Source organism: Durotheca rogersii (assembly GCF_024521655.1).
Source record: "Durotheca rogersii strain YMJ 92031201 chromosome Unknown GGS23scaffold_7, whole genome shotgun sequence".
NCBI lineage: Eukaryota > Fungi > Ascomycota > Sordariomycetes > Xylariales > Xylariaceae > Durotheca > Durotheca rogersii.
This window is the reverse complement of record NW_026251238.1, coordinates 1,390,045-1,408,315: the sequence shown is the minus strand read 5'-3', so window position 1 is coordinate 1,408,315 and position 18,271 is coordinate 1,390,045. Positions and strand designations below refer to the sequence as shown.

The following is an 18,271-nucleotide window of genomic DNA, read 5'->3' as shown; positions in this document are numbered from 1 at the left end:
GAGCACGACGAACAAGTTGTCCAACAAGATGGAGTGCAACGCGACACGGCCTAAACGATCTAAACTAGATTTGGTCGTTGTCGATATGGGGTTGCGCTCTTCTGCTCTTGTGGCTGGACCCCTAATAATAGACTACACGCACCCATCGCCGACATCTCCTACTCATCTGTCGCAATATTTTGTTAAAAACCGACGAAATTAACGGCAACTCTACTCTCCTTGGAAAGAGTTTGTTCTTCCTTGCGGGACTTCACCACCACTAGGGGCAGTTGCTGAACGAAAAAGAGACTTGGAGGAGAGGGGGGGGGGGGGGGGGAGAATTTAGGGGAACCTGATGAGCGAGTAATCAGGCCCACGTTTGTTACTACCTATGTATAAACCGTCTGCGCGTACGCAGACGACCTTAGATAGGGTACTACACTATACGTTTACCTCCACCTAGCCTACAAAGCCCTCGTGAGAAAGGAAGGGGAGGGAGGAGGGGGCTGGGAGGTTAGGTAACTTACCAAATACAAAAGGGAATGTCGATTCTCGTACACAATAGGTGCCTCGGAGTGAAGTAGTGTGTAGGCGACAGTGCCTTGGGTACCTTTCGACCGATCAATGATAATTGTGACGAGGTTGGCTTGAGATCCGGAATGTATTGGGACCCCGAGTAGCCTCTTGTCCTTCTATAGACAGGGGAAAGCGGAAGTCGAGCGTGTCACCGAATCATTTCTTGGGAAAATAGTGCTTTGCCGTACACCGATTTGCTGGACGGCTCTGGCAAATCCTCTTCGGATGCTAATCTCCAATCGAATCAACTCTGACGGACCACCACTCAACTCTGACCCTAGGCGCACCTCTCGCCGAAACAGTTCAGCCTGCCGTGGAGTCCAATGGGGCGCAAATCTCACTCCAGCACTGAACATCATGGATGTTCTAGCTCGAAGTAATAGATGTACATACTCTACCGGGTCGTGACTTGGGGTGACAGGAGGTCGTTAACAAAACGGCTTCGTCTTCCGGGCTCACTGGTAGGTAGGTAAGGGTGCGCATGATGACATGTGGCACAAGCAGGGACAGGGGTGATAAAGGGCCCACAAACCCAAGAAGATCGGCCAGAGACAGGGGCCTTTTGTTGTAGGTATTAGAGGCGCGGGAACTAAATTCCTTCCTTTGTTGCCAGGCTGAACAGTGCCCCCAAACCGACGATGCCTCTGTGCCACGACTAAGCCTATAGTTGGATTAAACGAAATGGGGATCTATTATCGGATATCCGTGTCTTCTAGGGTATCCCGCGGATGCTGCACGCGAGCTGGCGTGCTCATCCGACGGCCGTGATGCCTTTTCGAGAAATGGGTGCTTTCAACTTGCCAACACATACCCACCTTACTACGTGCTATTGTGCCATCAAGCAGGTAGGCTTACGCCTCGGATAGCTTGTTTGGTCAAGAGCTGCTCCCACAGAGAGCGCGTGCTCGCTTGTCTAAGATAGGCTGAGTGTAGGCGTACGGTGAGGGTAGTCAACACGCGGAACCCGTCGGTCAACACGTTGCTTGGAACTAGTTCTCCCCCCTCCCCCCCCTTCCGTTCTTGCTACTAGCCATCCATTTGAGGAGGCTATCTGCACCGTGCGGTAAATGAAATCGCTCAAGGGCCTGGCGGGTTGGGCATCGTGCATTATGCTTGGTAGCCTAACTTCACCTGTTACGCGCAGGGCACGGTCCTCCACGAGCCGCGAGATTGCACATTCTCTCCCCGTCCCCCAGCCGAGAATGACAGCGGTGGTGTCCCAGACATCTGGTCATAGATATCGTCGGCTAGCAAGTCCATGTTCACCCATACGGATCGCGTCCCGCCCGGCCTGTCGCCCTGTAATCCAACGTCTCGGGGTTCGCAAGATGGACGCCGTATCGAGATTTCCGGGGCCGGATCTGAATCTCCCTTGCCTAGGTCCCTAAGCTTATTCTACAAGAGCCACGACCGTCTTCTCCCCCCCCCCCCCCCTGTTATCATGAGCAGAAAGTCCAGTCCGTTAGACGTACTCCCCTATTGCTACCAACTACCCAAATTAGGAAGATATGCCCGGAGGCGCGAAAGAAGTTGCATACGAGCTGCACCCCCCCGGCACTCCCTGCGATTCCCTAACGGTCTAGTGGGGGCCACGGCTCTTAATACAGTATCATGTACCTACCCTCCTATGGTAGGTACGAATTAACGTAAAGGGCATAACATGCAACAGCAGCATTCGGTAATATATGCCTGATATATGCTTGCGGGGTCTTGATATTCTTAGAAGTAACTCCTCGATAATAGTGACGATGACGATGGATAGACTAGAGTGCCTCTAGCACCAACCTGTGGCGTCTGCCGACGTGACCTTTCGGGGGATCATGGTTCCCGTCACTCTCTCCTTAGGCATCAAGAACACATTCGTCTCCCGATAGCCCGGCTGTAGGACTTGCAGTGCCTTCACGTCATGGGATCATCCAAACACTAGGCTGCCCGCCAATAGGACTGCAAGCGATATCTAAACCGAGGCTGCGAGACGGTGATTAAGAGAAAGGAAGGCCGGTCCGACTATTGATGGGCCGCATCGGGCAAGCCAGGTAATGGATGCAACCATACACGGATCGTAAGGTAAGGCTTTAAGGTCAGGTAAGAAGGGGGGAGTATCACCACACCACGGACCTTAGCCGCTCTCATCCAGTTCCCACGCCGTCGCGTCCGAAATTACGGGTTCCCCATGCGGACATATGCACGCGCAACGAATGGGATTTCCAGCCATACCTACCCAGGCAGACGCGGGAGACAACACTCTCGCGTAACACAAGCTAGGCAGGGGATTGCGAACGCGGCATGCATCACGCTGGATTGGCCGGAGCCGAGCGACAACCCATTCTCGACCCGACTGAGAACCTTGGAGCAAAACAACCCGGCGCCGCCAGGCCGAGCGACGACACGGATCAGCAGATGAGACGAAGGTAAGAGTACACCTGGGTCTTTGAGTTAGCCAAGGCCAACGTCAGCGATGTCGGTCCCGAGCAGCGACGGAGGATATTCCCTATTCCTGCCTCCCGCCGTAGGAGTTTCTAGCGTGTATACGAGCCGCTATCGTGCGCCGGCCCAAGCCAGAGAGGGGCAGTGTGCCTTGCGTTATGAAGCCTCCTCAGACGAGAGAGTGCAGGAGGGATGATAATAGCAGATGAGGGACGATAGCAGATCGGGCTAGTGCCAGTCGCTCAGCCTCCTGTCCACTCAGCTAGTCCGGCCACAGCCAATCAGCTTTTTTGGCTCATCCAAAAATGGCAACACCCCGGCACCGGATGCAGGGCCGTCTACCGCGAGGGCCTCCCCAGCTTCTTATAAAAATAGGGACAGGGAACCCCCCTCGTCTCGTCGCTCATCAAAGCTGCGAACAGTCTAGCAGTGCTGAAGGGGGGGGGGGGTTGGCGGTAGTGGAAATAACAACGGGGCGCCTTGGCGGATGCGACTAGGAATGGGCGATCACCGTCGGTCCCCCCCCTTTTCGTCATCGGAACCATGTAAAATCCTAGGGTGGGTAGACTGTCAGTCAGTCTGCCTCTGCCGTGGTAGCATCGCACGTGAGATGCAATGCATGAGACGAGGACATGGCTGCACGTACCTACCGCGGAGCGCGGCCGCTGTCGAATCCTAGGAATCGGCTCGAGATATGACGAAGCGACGCATCTCGGCGGCGTGCGGCGGCCAGTGAGAGCTTATCTCGGCCGGGATCGTGGCACACCACAACGCCGGGTATTATCGAGCCGAACTTTGGCCTTGTCAATGAGAGCGCGTGCCGACGGGCGGACAATCCGAGTAAGGCTGGAACGAATCATTCCCCTCCTCTGCTCCCGCCCTCTACTCCAACGAACGGAAAAAAGGACAGAACAAGGGTAGCATTCCAACAGCGTCATTCCCACGACACGCTGTCTGGCTCATCGCTTCATCCCCCACCTGGTCCATCGCCCTCGGCCCGGAACCTCTGCAACGAGACCCGAAGACGCCATAACCAGGGGAGCAGCATTAGACGCCGGCATCGAGGCGGGGAGACGCACGTAGCTGGTACGCGAAAGGTGTGACACGACTATTCGAGTACATGTGTGCTACCTTGGGTATGTACCTATGCAGCGTCACCCTTACACCGCCTATGCCGGCACACCTCGTAAGCGATGGGCGGTGTCGTGGGCGGACGTGGCGGTTGGCTGGATGGGATGGAAAACGGAGTGAAGGGCAAAGAAAGGGAAGGGGGGGTAGCAGAGGGTAGAAAAACAAGACGTAGGTAGGTAGAAAGACAGGGTTAGGTGGGGACGAACGCAGCAGGTAAGCCTCGCCTCGCCTCGCCTCCAGACTGGCAGGGAGGGTCAAATACTCTCTGGTAACACGAAGCTTTTCCCATTTCGCCCGACGGGGCCTCGCAGGCTTATTATTCATCCAGCCACCTGGCCGCGCCCTTAGCAGCGATATTATAACGAGAGAGGTAGGCATCGATGTCCCGAACAATTCTACCAAAACACGCCGCCTACCGCCTACCTAGGTAGGTAATACCTACCTATACAGAACAGCACGTGCAGGAAACAAGTAACATGACGGGTACGCCATGCTCGCTGCGGGATGCCTGTATTATACCTACATGCCCAGAGGCGCCTGAGGTATGTCGATGTTCTCTCGGCTTCCGTGTCCAGGCGCTGCAGACATTATTGGGGAGTTATCTGGTCGGGATGCTGGGGTTCTTCGTATTATTGCCCTGCCCTGCATGCCTACCGAAGTATATCCCTACCTATGCCTGTGTGTACGTGCATACGTAAGTACATGTCGGCAATGTCACCGCACCACCCAGTCCTTCGCCTCGACCTTGTCTGCCTTCAGCACTTCGTTGCATGTCTTGGGATAGGTCTCCTAAGGCGAGTAGGGAAACCGCCGATTTTCCAGCTACCTCCTACCCAGTGGACAAATAGATAGGTCCAATGTCCGATCTAGATCCTACCTTTGGGTACCAATAATGGAATGGAACCAAGCCACCACGCCCACAACCAGTCGTTTTCCGGATCGAGCTGCGAGCGCACGGTGAGATCGCACAAGAGGAGCGGCTTCGATGTAGCGTGGTTCGCGCCGTGTATAGGGAAGAAGATTGTCAGCCCCGGTAATATACCTACCTACCTACGTAGCCTAGGTCTACCCCTGCCCCCTACGCATACCTGAAGGGGATTAGAGTACGTTAGCTGCCGCCATCGACCCGTTGCCCCCGCCGTTTGGGTGCGTGGTACCGATGCAACGGTCTCTGGCCCACTTAGGTGCTGACATACCTTAGGTATCTACTCGATTCCACCCTATATCCCACCCTCCCAACCACCAGTAGTTCGCCCCGGTTCGCCTTATATCAGCGCCGCACCGTTCGAGTACCGCCTTAGAGGGAGGGATCACCACCAACCACGTCACAGCTCGATTTACGAATAATCCGTTGCGTTTCTCTTTGGTCGTGTTGCATTCCTCGCCTGTCTGACCTATCGGGCCGCACTCCGGGTGCGCATGGGTGTGCGATGTGCTAAGTAGGATGACAAGTCCCGCCTCTCGTCTCGTCTCTTCCCCCGCCCTTCTCCCACTCTAAGACCCGCTTCCCCCGCCTTCCCGAAACCCCACCCATCTAAGTAGAGGAAAAGAAGAAAAGACCCAGAACGCCGAAAACAAATGTATATGCATAGCTGTACAAGGGTATCAACCTGACGACAGACCGAAAATCATGGACAAGAACTCGAGATATCGAAACCCCTCCGAGAATAGAGAGAGAGAGAGAGAGAGAGAGGGAGAGAAAGGGGGAGGGTGAAACGCTCAGTCCGAACACGCAACCACAATACATCTCTCGTCACCATCGCCTTCGCCAGCATCACTGACTACCGCGTCTGTCCCGGCAGCGGAACGGCTGGGCTGGCGACCCCCCACTCTTGGAACACCGAGGGCTCGAAGGTGGCGCCGCGCGCGAGGCTGGCGAAGACGGCGCGGCAGGCCTCAAGGCGCGCCGTCAGCGCCCCGTCGCCCTCGGTGTGCTCCCAGAGGTCGTCGATCGCCGCCAGCACCGAAGCCCCGCGCCCGTCCCGCACGTGCGGGCACGCTCTCAGCTGCAGCAGCTTGCACAGCGCCACCTTCTTGCCCGACCGCGCCGCCACGTGCAGCGCCGTCTCGCCCGCCGCGTTCCGCTGCTCCAGCCGCGCGCCCCCCTCCACTAGCATCTGCACCGCCCGCTCCATCTCCTCCTTGTCCGCCCGCGAGTCCTCCCCTCGGTACCGGATGAACGCCATCAGCGGCGTCTGCCCGGACCCGTCGTAGTGGTTCGGGTCGATGCCCGCGTGCAGCAGCCCTTCGAGGTAGTCGAGTCTCTTGCTGCCAGATCGGTACGGCTCCTGCGGGTGCTGGTGATCGCCGCCGCCTTCGAGTCTGGTGACGGAGACGTCCTCGTCCTCTTCCTTGAATTTTCGCTTGCGCTGCCGCTGATTGCCTCCGCCAGCGCTGCTACCTCCGTCGTGGTGTGTCGAGTCCTGGATGCGGCTGAGCTCTAGCTCGACCTCCGCGAGGCAGTGGAGCGCGTTTCGCCCCCGGGCGTCCTCCGACCGTGGGGCTGTGCTGGCGAGGCTGTCGTCGACCTTGATGGCGTCGGTGACGATGCGCAATAGCTCGTAATGTGATCGGATTCGGGACTCCTCCTCGGACATGGAGGGCACGTCGAGCTGCATCGCCCCCTGCGTAGCGAAGGTGGAGGGGGCGGGCACCGGTCGACTTTCCATGGGCCTCACACCGAAGGCGTCCCGACGGCGGAGCAGGCCCCAGTCGAGCAGATGTGACGGGACCCTGGCAGAGCCCTGCTTCATGTTCTGAAGGAGATGGAAGAAGCTGCGCCCGTAGACGTCCGTTGCGAGGAGGTCGAAACCGGCATCCTTAAGAACGTGGAGGAGCCCGTCGAGGGAGGACTCGTCATCAAACCATGACTGGTGCAGCACGTGGAGGAAGGTTTGCCCAGCCGTATTTGCAGCACGGACCGGGAAGTGCGGGTACGCCAGTGCCTGAGTGATGAGGTCGACGAAGCGGGTATGCGGCCCTTCTGAGGCGGCGAGGAAATGGAACGCTGTGTTGCCGAAGGCGTCCATGCTCTGGTAGACGTTGTCGGAAATGTTGTAGGAGACGGAGCGACTACTAGACGCCCAAGTGTTCTGAACCCCGCGCAGCTGGTCGGCAATCCGACACCAGCACGTCTTTGTCCTGTGCGATATGGATTGAACGTCACAGCGGCTTGCCCTGACGAATACGTCCGGGGTCAGGAAGTCGCCCGGGACGGCGTACCCGGCGAAGGACGAGTCGAGACTTGATCCGCCGAAGTTATACGACTCCCTGCGGGCAGATTGGGCAGGCGGCTCGGTAGGAAAAAAGGGCGTGCCCCGCCCTCCTAGGTCGTGGTGTTTGGGGAGAGTGTATCGTTTCAAGACGCGCCAAGCCCCCTTGACCTGATCCCGCGGGATGGTAGAGAGCTTTGTCCGGAAGCTGCTGCTCACGCTGGTCTCGGTAGAATTGGTCAGTCCGGTGCCTCGGCGAGCCGCGTCGGCATCGCCTGGAATAAACGGAGCGAACCGCTGGCTGCTAGGATAGTCATGACCGCTGCTGGGAACCCCGACCCCGATGTCGACCGTCAGGTCTATCGTCTCTTGCGGCATGTGCCCCATGGGTGGGTGGATGTCGAACTTCTCGTAGGAGTCTAGGTGCGATTGAGCAAGCGTTAGGCTATCGTCATCGCGATATCCGTAAAGGTGGGCGTCGTCGTGATCCTTGGCGGATTGCTGGGAGCGAAGCCGGGTATCTCGTCGACTATTCTTCAAGGATGCGAGACGTCGTTTCTCATCTTCCTCGTCCTTTGGTCGGATCCATCGAGGGTCATTCCCGAGGAGCGAGTTTTTCACCTTGTTGGCGGCATCCTTGTCTTTTATTAGCACCACTTATGAGAATACCACGTTTTCATCACTCTCTTCCCCCGCCTCCCCACCACCTTCCTAGATTCTGTATTCGCCCATAATACACAATTGTGGGGGAGAATGGTATTGGAAGGGCAAGAGAGGTGAGAATAGTTTCGGAGCTCAACATGCGGTTCACACATACCTTTCTGCAATACAAAACAAGTAAGCAACATTATTTTCGTACAGACGTTTCCAGAGAGGCTATACATACCCAGGCTTCCAGAGACCCTCTTCTAAGAGCTTCAGTATAAGCTCTAAAGGGAGTCTCGTATATATGTACAGCCGCACCAACCTTCGAGCTCGAGGTTCTGTCCACTCCTTGGGACGACCGCCCCGGTTTGTGGACGTGCTCGTGGTGGGCGATGCCAAGTTCATCCCGGCGGCTGGAGCGCGAGCCGACGGTAGACGGTCTTAGGTTCTTTCAAAAGGAAAAAAAAAAAGGGCCACGCAGTCTAGAATGTCTATGCGTCTGGGGAACAGCTGAGATGAAAATGGGAAATCCAGCAGACATGAGAGGAGCAGTTGCGAGGTATAGCAAAAAACTCAAGACATCTTCCACAAGGCTTGCGGCTCGAGGGAGCGGCGGGGCTTTTGTAGAGAGGTCCTAGGCCAGCGCATCCTACACAGTTACTGAGGGCGGTTGTTCGTGCTGCTGCGTGGTACTAAGTCAGGTTGGTAGGCTGGGTAAAGACGCCAGCGGTCGCGGCCGGGTCGATCCCCCCTGCCTGTGCTGACGGGCAGGCCAATGACAAGACCCTATCGCATGACGCCGAACAAGGCAGTCAGGTAGGCTGTCCCGAGAGAGGGGGGGGGTGGTGCATGGGTTCACGGAGTCGGCCACGCATCCGTCTGTAGATACCTGTACTTTCGTCGAGCCGCGAAACACATGATGCGGCAACGAAGAACTGTTGGTACGAGGATGGACTCGATGCGTCGCTTTGCGCCGTTGCCATTGGCTTCACGTCGATGCCAGCTCGATTCATGTAGATATGGTTCGCGGCAGATCGACAAGCTTGCCGACATGCCGCTTAGCACAAGCTGACGATCCAGCAGCAGCTTTAAGGAACCAACCGAGAAACGCGGTCGAAGATCGGAGTTTGTCCCGTGGTGCTGGCGTTTGTTTCTATTGCTTTCTCACCGAACAGCCTCTGGTTAGTCTCGTCGCGCATCCCATTATTAGCTACGCATTACCCTCGATTTCTCCGCGAGAAGAGATCATCATAATAAAAACAATAAAAAGGTATATTTTTAATCAGCAGAACTGGTTGCGGTCGGCAATACGCGTCCGTCCATGGATAGGCAGGAAGGGGTCGTCTGTGGAAGCATTCGTCTCTCTCATCGTCGTCACGTCGGCCGAACTCCGGGATAGGTAGGTGGGCAGAGGGGGAGGAGGGCAAGAAAAAAAATGGTCGAGAGGGTGGAGGGTGGAGGGTGGAGGCGGCTGCCTACCTAACGAAAGGGGAGGGACCCAGAGAGGGGGGAAATGGGTCGCCGAGAGGGTCGCTGTCGAGACTGTGCGTGTGGCTGTGAGGACGGGTAATAGGGTAGGGTATAAGCGCCGTTGTGGCTGAAGACATTCGGAGGGAGGGAGCTCAGTACCTTATGTAGGTACCTACCTGTAGACAGTGGGTAAAGGGCCATGCCGGATTTCCTGGTACCCAAATGCCTCAGGCACCTCGGGCGCCTCTTACGATCGAGCTAAAGTACGTCCGATCGTATGTACCTACATACCTAGGTAGGTACATATCCAGAGGCAGGTACCCACCCATACGTTCCACTACCATTATCACGTACCTGTGCCCTTCTATGAACCGAACCTTGGAAAAGAGGAGGAGGTACCCGGAGTAGGCGCCTTAGGTACTCTCAGTGCCTCAGGCATGTAGGTACCCGTTTCCCAAGACGTGGGCCTGGGGAGGTACCTCTTAACGGCTAAAACCACCCAGCCCTACCTCACCAGTCCTCAACCTAATCCCAACCCTTACTAGTACTCATAGATCGAGAGAGGCTGTGCTGATGGCCGAGCCGATCGACCCTGGGCAAGACCCCATAACCCCGCTAGAGAGGGGGTGAGGAAGCCGACAACGAAGGCACAAGAACGCAAAGGCGGGAATGGGACACGATGGGCAGGGACGGGAACTACCTAGGCAGGCAGCTTAGCCTCCACAACTCACCTACATGTGGAAAAACCTGGTTACAAGGAAGTGAGGTGTTATCTGGACCATTTGCGTCTTCTCCTACCGAAGTTAGGGCATCCATGCCCGGCCCAGTTCTTCAACGGCACGGACGCGGAGAGAGCGGGAGTTAGTGGGCCATCCACGCATTACCGCATGGCAGGGTGGGAGTTTCTATACACATGGCTCCCACCCTTCCAGGACCGCGCCTCGTTGTCATGCCTGGGCCTGGTAGGTAAGTAGATGTCTTCAACAACTCTCAATGAGGCAGGTCGGCACGGCGTCAACAGCTTTTTAAAGCATAATGATGCTTGAGTAGTGGCGCTCTCTCAGTTGGGTATACAGCATATAGCAGTGTGCTGCTCACAGCAGCTACCTGCGCACACACCGTAAGGCAGCCAGCTGAACCGCCGTCACCACCCCTCCGCACGCCCCCAAACAGGAACATGGCCGAAAAAAAAAAACAAGAAAAAAAGAATAGAGGGTGATGGAACGTATGAGATATTGTCCCCTGCGACAGATCACATCCAACCCACAAACAGGCAACAGACTCGGCTTGGTCTCCGTAAACAGTGCTCTTAGCTCGGCGGCGCCTCGTCGGCACGTGTCTGGTGTTCTCTGCGTAGACCTTTCCTAGGACTTATCTATTCGTTATTCTGGCTACGTCGTCCCCCCTGCCCGTTCTCATTCCCAGTCCCGCCGGCAATCTTCCCGGCCAACCCATGTTGCTCTGGTCTCAATTTACATTTCTTTCCTCGCATCTCAACACACTTCCGCTGCCACGTCAGACTCCCGAAATATCTTTGCCGTCGCTAAAATATTATCTCTTTTTTTAAGAAAAAAACCTTGTTTCCGCCTCGTTCCGCGTCTTCTTTTTCACCGCAACGAAAGTCCTGTGGGACGAACCAACAAATCAAATGCCCAACTAATGCGCACCACGGTAGAACAATCGCAGGGTGGAATCGCCTGTATGCGCAAAACCCATACCTGAAACCTCCGGATGGCGCATCAATTATTCCCGCGCAATGGCGCGTCCCGTCACTTGCAAAGAGCCTCACCACCCTAGCCTAACCTAGGGATTTGCCACCTCACCTGTGATGCGTCAGGGCAAGGTCCACACCAGAAAGTTGTAGGAACACACTTGCAACCACCCTACAACGCAGACGTGAATGGTGCACCCCCCCCCTCCCCCCTCCCCGTTTCTTGAGTATACGTAGTTCTGATTTTCGCAAACGTGCCGCTTGCTTGACGCCGCCGATATTCTACTTCTGCTCCCCTTGACGTGGCACACGAAGACTAGCTCTCCCCAAGCCTCCCGCCAGGTCCAGCCATCGGTGGCTACAATATTGTGTAGTAGATGGGACGGTTGGACGCACGGCGTATCCCTATCACGGCAGGGTCGAGGAGGATAAGTATAAGTAGAGGCGCCTCTCTGTCTTTCTCTCTTCCTTCGATGGCAAGCAGATCTACTATCGCTCCTCGTCTTGATGGTTGGATGCCTCCTATTGCCCATCTATCTACACACACATATAGGCATAGCACTATCTATCCGTTATTATATACAATATACATTATACAGATATACCACACATATCGTGCTCGACACGCACAGCACATTGTACGCAGCTGTATTCTTGCCAACCCCGGGGAAACACCGGCCTCTTCCTCCGTATTGAACACCAGTCAAGCATAGCTGCCTCTAGTTTTATCTCATTGCATCGAATCGCCCTTAACGTCGCCGTTCGCCATGCCTGGCCGCACATCCCCCGTTTCGCAGAGGGCGCCAAGGTGATATCTCCCCCTCTGTATATACGCCACTTGCGTTGTGCCTCCTCTACTAACACCGGAGCAACTCGCGTCGCGAGCTAGTACGGCTTCTCCACCCTCGCAACCAAGCCGAGACCCGAGCGCGCAAGACAGGATCGACGGCTACGTGCGACAGGTAGACACGATGGAGAGATTTTTCGTCACGGGGGAGCCGAGCAGCAAATCGGGCACGTCGACGATGGGGGAGCTGGCCGGGTGGGAGAAGAGCTTCAACGACGCGGGGAGGGGGAGATAGATGTGCAGGCATAAGGCGTATGCATATGCACTGCGGGGGTGATCATGTAAGCTATAGGCACCTATTAGAACTCGGGGACAGGGTACGTCGAAGGCACAAACTGGCTACGCCCTAGAGCCGGGGATCGTACGCAATCCGACTTCACACCGTGGATCAGATGGAATCCGACTTAACTGTCGTCGTGAGCCGTTGGGCAAGCCAGACGAATGGCAGCAGACCGCGAGTCCCCTCACGTAGGAACGGATGTAGATCCAACCATATTACTGCATCTCCCCGTCCCTTAGCTTGGTTGCCTCGAGATGCCCAAGATAGGTCGGAGAGACCACCATCGTGGATGCGCTATCATCTATCACTTTGTGACGAGCAGTATAAAGTGGCGAGATATCATCACACTGGACCGAGACTTCTAGGATGCCCGCTCCTAGCTTGTCCCCTCCCCGCCAAGATCACCAACGACGAAGGGGTGTAGATGGGCACGAACGGCGGTGGGTTTAAGGCTGGCGAGCTGCATCCACACTAAATGTAGGTAATATATGTAGAATTAGGTACGTAACATGTATGTGTGTATGTAGGTGCAAGGAACAGGCGTTGGGTCGGCTGACTGCCGGGGCCGGGAGGGGAGGGGAGGGGGGGGGGGCAGTGAGGGAAGAGGTAGGTACAGAAAGACCCCCGGAAAGGGGAAAACAAACAGCAAAGGGGAGGGGGACCAGGGGCCGAGGACATGGGGGGGCGTCAAGAGTGGCAGGTAACACGCCTGGCTCTCTCGAGTAGCACGAAAACCGAGTCATCCAGAGGGTGGTGAATAATACGAGCCGAGCAGTCCATGTGATGACGACGGTGCCTGTTGGCTCAACACACACTCTCTGTCTACGTCCGATTGAGAGGTAGTACGGTAACCTAGGTACCTCTTAGGCACCTAGCCTAAGGACCTCAGGCCTCTGTAGGTACCTAACCGGATCGGACCGGACCTCCCGCACAGCATTACAGGTACCTGAGGTAGGTACTGGATGTGTGGATGCACGTCAGCTAGGTACCTATGTGAGAAGCACGCACCTGGTACACTCACACGCTACGACATCGGGGCAAAGGCCCGTGGGGCACGGTGCGGCCACCCCACAAACCCCCCACGACGCCGTCCGGTCACGTGAGGGACGCCGGCAGGGCTTCCCTAGCGCTGCAGCATATTATGGCCACCTGGGGATTGAGTAGGTGCGCAACACACACCCACCCACACCCACACTTTTTTTCTCTCTCGCTTCCACATACACGCCGCGCACACCTAATACCCACCTGTCACGCACGCTCGCTAAACGCATTGCTCCCGCTACCACCCGCTATAACTCTTACCGCGCAGACGAGGCGTCCGCCAAGATCTTACCTCCAGGATCGCGTACGCGTCGGGAACGACATATTGGGCACCCATTCTGCGTCGCCAAAAATAGGTAGGCACTCGAACAGGTTCGCTCCTAGCGATGGCGCCAGTGCCGCCGCCACCGCTCACCTGTGTCCTGGTGCCCCTGGGACTCGTAAAAGAAGCGGAAGAGGACGAGGTCTCGCGCGATCCCCCCTAGGGGCCCGATCGAGGGCGCGATGGTTGCGTGGCAGTCGGGACAGGCTCAGCTTGCCGCGAGCGGTGGGCAGACGTCAAGTCGGGTCAGGCCAGTGCAGGTCGGCTCGGGTCGTGGGTCTGCGTTGGCCTGGCGCTTGGGAAGCGGCGCCTGTGTCTCCTCTTCCCTCGTCTCCCTCCCCTCCCTCTCCCATTCACGCTCGGGGCTACTCTTGTAAGAAGCACTTGCAGTAAACTCGCTACGACGACTATGTGCCCCTTATGGGGAATATTACAATCACTAGTTAACTAACTAGTTGTCGTATGAAGACGTAGAAGCCTACATTTCCCTCGAGGGCTGTGCAGGCTTATAGAGTCAGGATCCCCTCCGTGACATCTTCTAAGTTTCCGGCGGCCGAAACTTAGCTTTGCCTCGTAGCAAGAGGAATATTTACCAGCGTCAGATAGGGGATCCTACCTACAAGCCTATATTCGTCGACAAGTCGTAGAATGTAGGCGCTTACGTTTTACGCAACAGCAGAAGAGAGAATCGAGGGTTTCATCACCTGGCCGGGCATCGTCACCTGACGGAACAACACTGCTAAACTTCGATAAGGCCCTAACCTGTCCGGGGCTACTATCCAAGTTGGCGGCCTAGGCTTCGGCTCCGGGCCTGACCTCCGGCTTGCTGGGGGGCAAGTCCAGTATTGCAGAGATCAGATAACTCTGGGATTTTGCTTCAGGAGGCCCTCGGCGGAAGTCAATACTGGAAGGGCGTAATACGTTGAGTCCAACCGTATCTGTGAGCCATCGCGCGTTCAGCCATAGATATAAATTCTTGTGCCCAGAAGGACGCTTCCTCATCTTTCAATCAACAACATCCGCACACCCATACAAACCCGCTCTGCCAGAAGCACAGCATACAACTTCCCACCGTTAGTCACTATCGTCACCGGTTGTCCGCCGGACCGCATTCGCAATCATCATACGCTCCTTCGCTTTCATGTTTCTCCTCGCCCTCGGCATGAACCCCGCCTCCGCGTCGGTGAGCTTGGTGACGCGGGTTCGGTGGAAGACCGAGCTGCCGCAAGCCAACGAAGCTAGGTCCGCGTTAGCGGCCTAGGTAACACTGTCCGACAACGGCTACAGAGAGACTACCACGCGCATTGTCGCCACCACCGTCGCCAGAACCGTGGCGTCGGCCACCTCTAGCGAGGCCTTCTTGCCGGGCCCGACTTTTAGCACGAGAACCCGGTAGCGGTACGAGATCCCGCCTTCGAGTCCGGACCCGATCTGGGAACCGCTCCCGCCCGCAGAGCCCACGATGGCCAGCTCGTTCGCCGGGCCGAGCTCGGTGCCGAAGACGGGCAGCACGGCCGACACGGGCATGCTGCCGGGCCCGACACCGGCGGTCGGGCTGCTAGACCGGCCGCTGGGCCCGGCGCCGGAGCTGTAGAAGATGCCGATCACGTCGTCCAACTGTACAGGGTCAGGCGTTAACCAGCGCGACATGCGCATGGCCGTGCAGGCCATGGTGGCCGAGAGCGACTGCGGCGCCGAGGTGAGTAACCACGGCATGTTCAAGCTCGCGGCCGGCCGCGCCGGCGTCTTCGTCTGTAACCGCAAGCTGTCCCAAGCCGACCGCTTCCCCGCGCGCGAGCTCTGGGCGCTCGTCGCCCGCGTCGAGCACGCCTGCGGCACTGGCCACACCGGCCGGTTCTGGTCCGAGAACCGGAAATCGGGCTTCTCCATCGAAACCGCCGGGTAATACCTCCACAATTACTACGTCCTGGAGCTCTGCCTCCCCTTGTGCTTGAGTGCGCGGCACACGCTAGGATTAGGAGGAGCAGGAGAAGAAGAAGAAGAATTAGACACAGCAATAATTCGGCACGCCCGCGAAAGATGGGAGGGAACTTGTTGAGATACACTCTCTCCTAGCCCTTAGCTGGCAACCCGATAGTATACCCCTCCACCACATATTTTCAGAGCAATCTGGGCTAGGGAGCGTGACACGTCTTCAAGTATATTAGAAGAAATATGAGAAGTGATATGCTCCCATAAAAAGCACTTAAATTTTATCCCCCGCTCGCCAATCGGCTTGTATCAAACCAGGCTCTACGGGCCTGAGTGTTCAAGGCGTTAAAGTGGCCGTGACGTCCGACAGGCTGCCTCCTACGATCGTCAGATCATACGTACCTACCGTCCATCACCATCAGGTGCAAGCGACGGGTCTCTGTGTACATAGGAGCTAGACACTTGCGGATATTTTTACGAGAGAGTAGAGGCTTGGGAGATGCATTAACAAATGCGCGCATGTCGTTCCATAAACGCCTAGTGATATCCCCGGGATCGTGAGATCCCCCGCACGCAATATGTCAAGGTGGTTGCTAGTATAATGACCACGAATACCCTCAAAGTCCTCTCAGTCGTACGTCGCGCCTCCAAATATTCCGAAAAGTACACACCCCCCAAGAGGGAGAAGCAGAAGAAAGGAGAGAATCGAGGGAATATATCTCGCTCCCCATCGCGTTTTCCTTTTCTGTCTACCATTTTGACCTCAAACACCAGAGAAGAGACTCCGCTTCGTAAATGCAGAATAATAGCGTCGTACCCGGGGTCCGGAAAGGTGAGACGGGGTCAACGCCAGAAAAGCCAGTCATTGATATTTGGGCCGCGGCTCGGCGGGGACTTGCAACTCGTTTTCAAAGAGCTCGGCGAGCGTCGAGCCGTCGCGGAGATAAACCCAGTCGCCAACGGGAGTTTCATCGTTCTCGGTGCCTTCCTTGGTCAGCACGAAATCGTAGCGTTTGGGGCCGGATTTCGGCGAGGCGAGCCAGATCTGCTTGTTAGGCGGCTGCTTGTTCAGGACATAGGTCAAGCCGTCCTGGTAAGTGATGGTCATCACGCCTGACTACGGAGAGACCCGTCAGCATTACGAACCACGACATCGCGTGATCGCGATCCCGGCCAGAAACGGGGGAGGCAGCTTACGCTATACTCGACGTCGAGAACGTCGGAGGTATCTGAGATCTCCTCGCACTTGGCAAGAAGGTGCTCGATCTGGAGGTCGGCGAGCTTGTGGTACTGGGCCAGCGTAATGTCTGCAGCTTTGAGCGGCTGCGCGGTTCGCTGCTCGGGGGGCGAGTCCTCGGCGGCCCGAGAGGTGGTGCCGAAGCCACGTGCGGTCGCCATCAGCTGGCCGGGCGTAGGCTGGGCGCCTCCGAAGATGGAGACGCGAGCGGCCACCCTCTTCGGGGCCGCGGTGGCGCTACGAGCTACTGCCGTGGCGAAACGGCGGCCGGCGCCTCGGCCAGCCTGGGCGAGGGCTACGGCGCGGGCCAACATCACTGCGAATCCTCCGGCGTGTTGGTAGTGGGGCGGCGACGACCTGGGGGCGAGGGAATTAGACGGATAAGTCTAGCCTCGCCAGCGTAGACCGCGAGATAGAAGGAGGATGGACGGGCGGCTCTTTACGGCGACCTCATCAGCAGCAGGTGGCGGTCGGTAATATTCTACAGGGGATGGGACGGACGCGCCGGCAAAGGATGTGCAAGTGGTTAGCGGGGCAGAGAAGCAAGCAGCCCACTGAAAAATTATCCGTGTTCCAGACGTTTGGTACGGCGGCTTGCTGGGACATAAACTGACGGTACAAGCCCGACACCCCGCACGTGGCCCAAGCTCCCTATGAGCTCATCACCCCTGCACCCCGAACTCCGCGGGGTCCTGTACGTTCGCACTGTGCTTCCTGGCGCCCATCTAGCTAGGATGCAGCTTTGATAACTTTCTGTTGCAGACTGCTGTACGCATCGTTCAGATGCCAATGCCTAGATGGTTACACCTCTGCTTACACTCCACCATGTGGTATTCTCCTTCTCCTCTCTTATGAGAGCGTAGAATACGTAGACTTGGGGAATGTGAGACCGGCCTTATCTAATTCGTTATCGAATTGTCGAGTTTTCCTCCGCGCCATCCCTGTGCTAGTTAGCTCATTTGGACCTGCTCGTGTGCTGATTGGTTGCACAACTTTTGCAGAATTTACACGTACCTGCGCGCAGCTGAGGTCCTTAGCCTTCGGGGAGGTACCTATGGTTTTGTTTTTGCCCATACAGTTATACCTAGGTAGGTAGGTAGGTAGGTAGGTAGGTAGGTAGGTAGGTAGGCAGTAAAAACGCACAGAGAAGCGCAGAGCGTAGCGAAGTGCCCCGACGTATAGTATCAACTAGGTACCTCCTAGTAATTAGGCGCCTTCCCTCCTACAACTACCACCGTGACCACCACAACGACGACGACGACGACGCCCACCAGAATGGCTACGCACAGCGCCCACCACCCCTGACGCCCTCGTTATATAAATTACCTGCCCATAAATGCATCCTTCATTCGCGTCCGTCATACGCACCCGTGGGCGGACGGACACGCACCATTCGCCCGCGCGCAACTGGCCAAATAGCCGGCGGCCCAACCCGTTACTCTCGTAAACAGCGCCACCCCC

General features: G+C 56.7%; 2 protein-coding genes across 2 annotated transcripts; both read right to left on the bottom strand.

Moving 5' to 3' along the window:
- Positions 1-5,894: 5,894 nt before the first annotated feature.
- Positions 5,895-8,375, bottom strand: GGS23DRAFT_604595 (ankyrin; the record flags this gene model as incomplete). The annotated part of the gene is made up of 2 exons (XM_051519622.1): positions 5,895-7,961; positions 8,208-8,375. The coding sequence occupies 2 exons, from the start codon at positions 8,373-8,375 to the stop codon at positions 5,895-5,897; spliced, it is 2,235 nt and encodes a 744-aa protein (XP_051373087.1).
- A 7,459-nt stretch (positions 8,376-15,834) lies between these two features.
- GGS23DRAFT_496867 (uncharacterized protein) lies at positions 15,835-17,358 on the bottom strand. Its single transcript, XM_051514439.1, has 2 exons — positions 16,771-17,358; positions 15,835-16,690 (listed from the first exon to the last, which is right to left on the bottom strand). The coding sequence occupies exons 1-2, from the start codon at positions 17,122-17,124 to the stop codon at positions 16,436-16,438; spliced, it is 609 nt and encodes a 202-aa protein (XP_051373086.1). The 5' UTR covers positions 17,125-17,358; the 3' UTR covers positions 15,835-16,435.
- Positions 17,359-18,271: the final 913 nt, after the last annotated feature.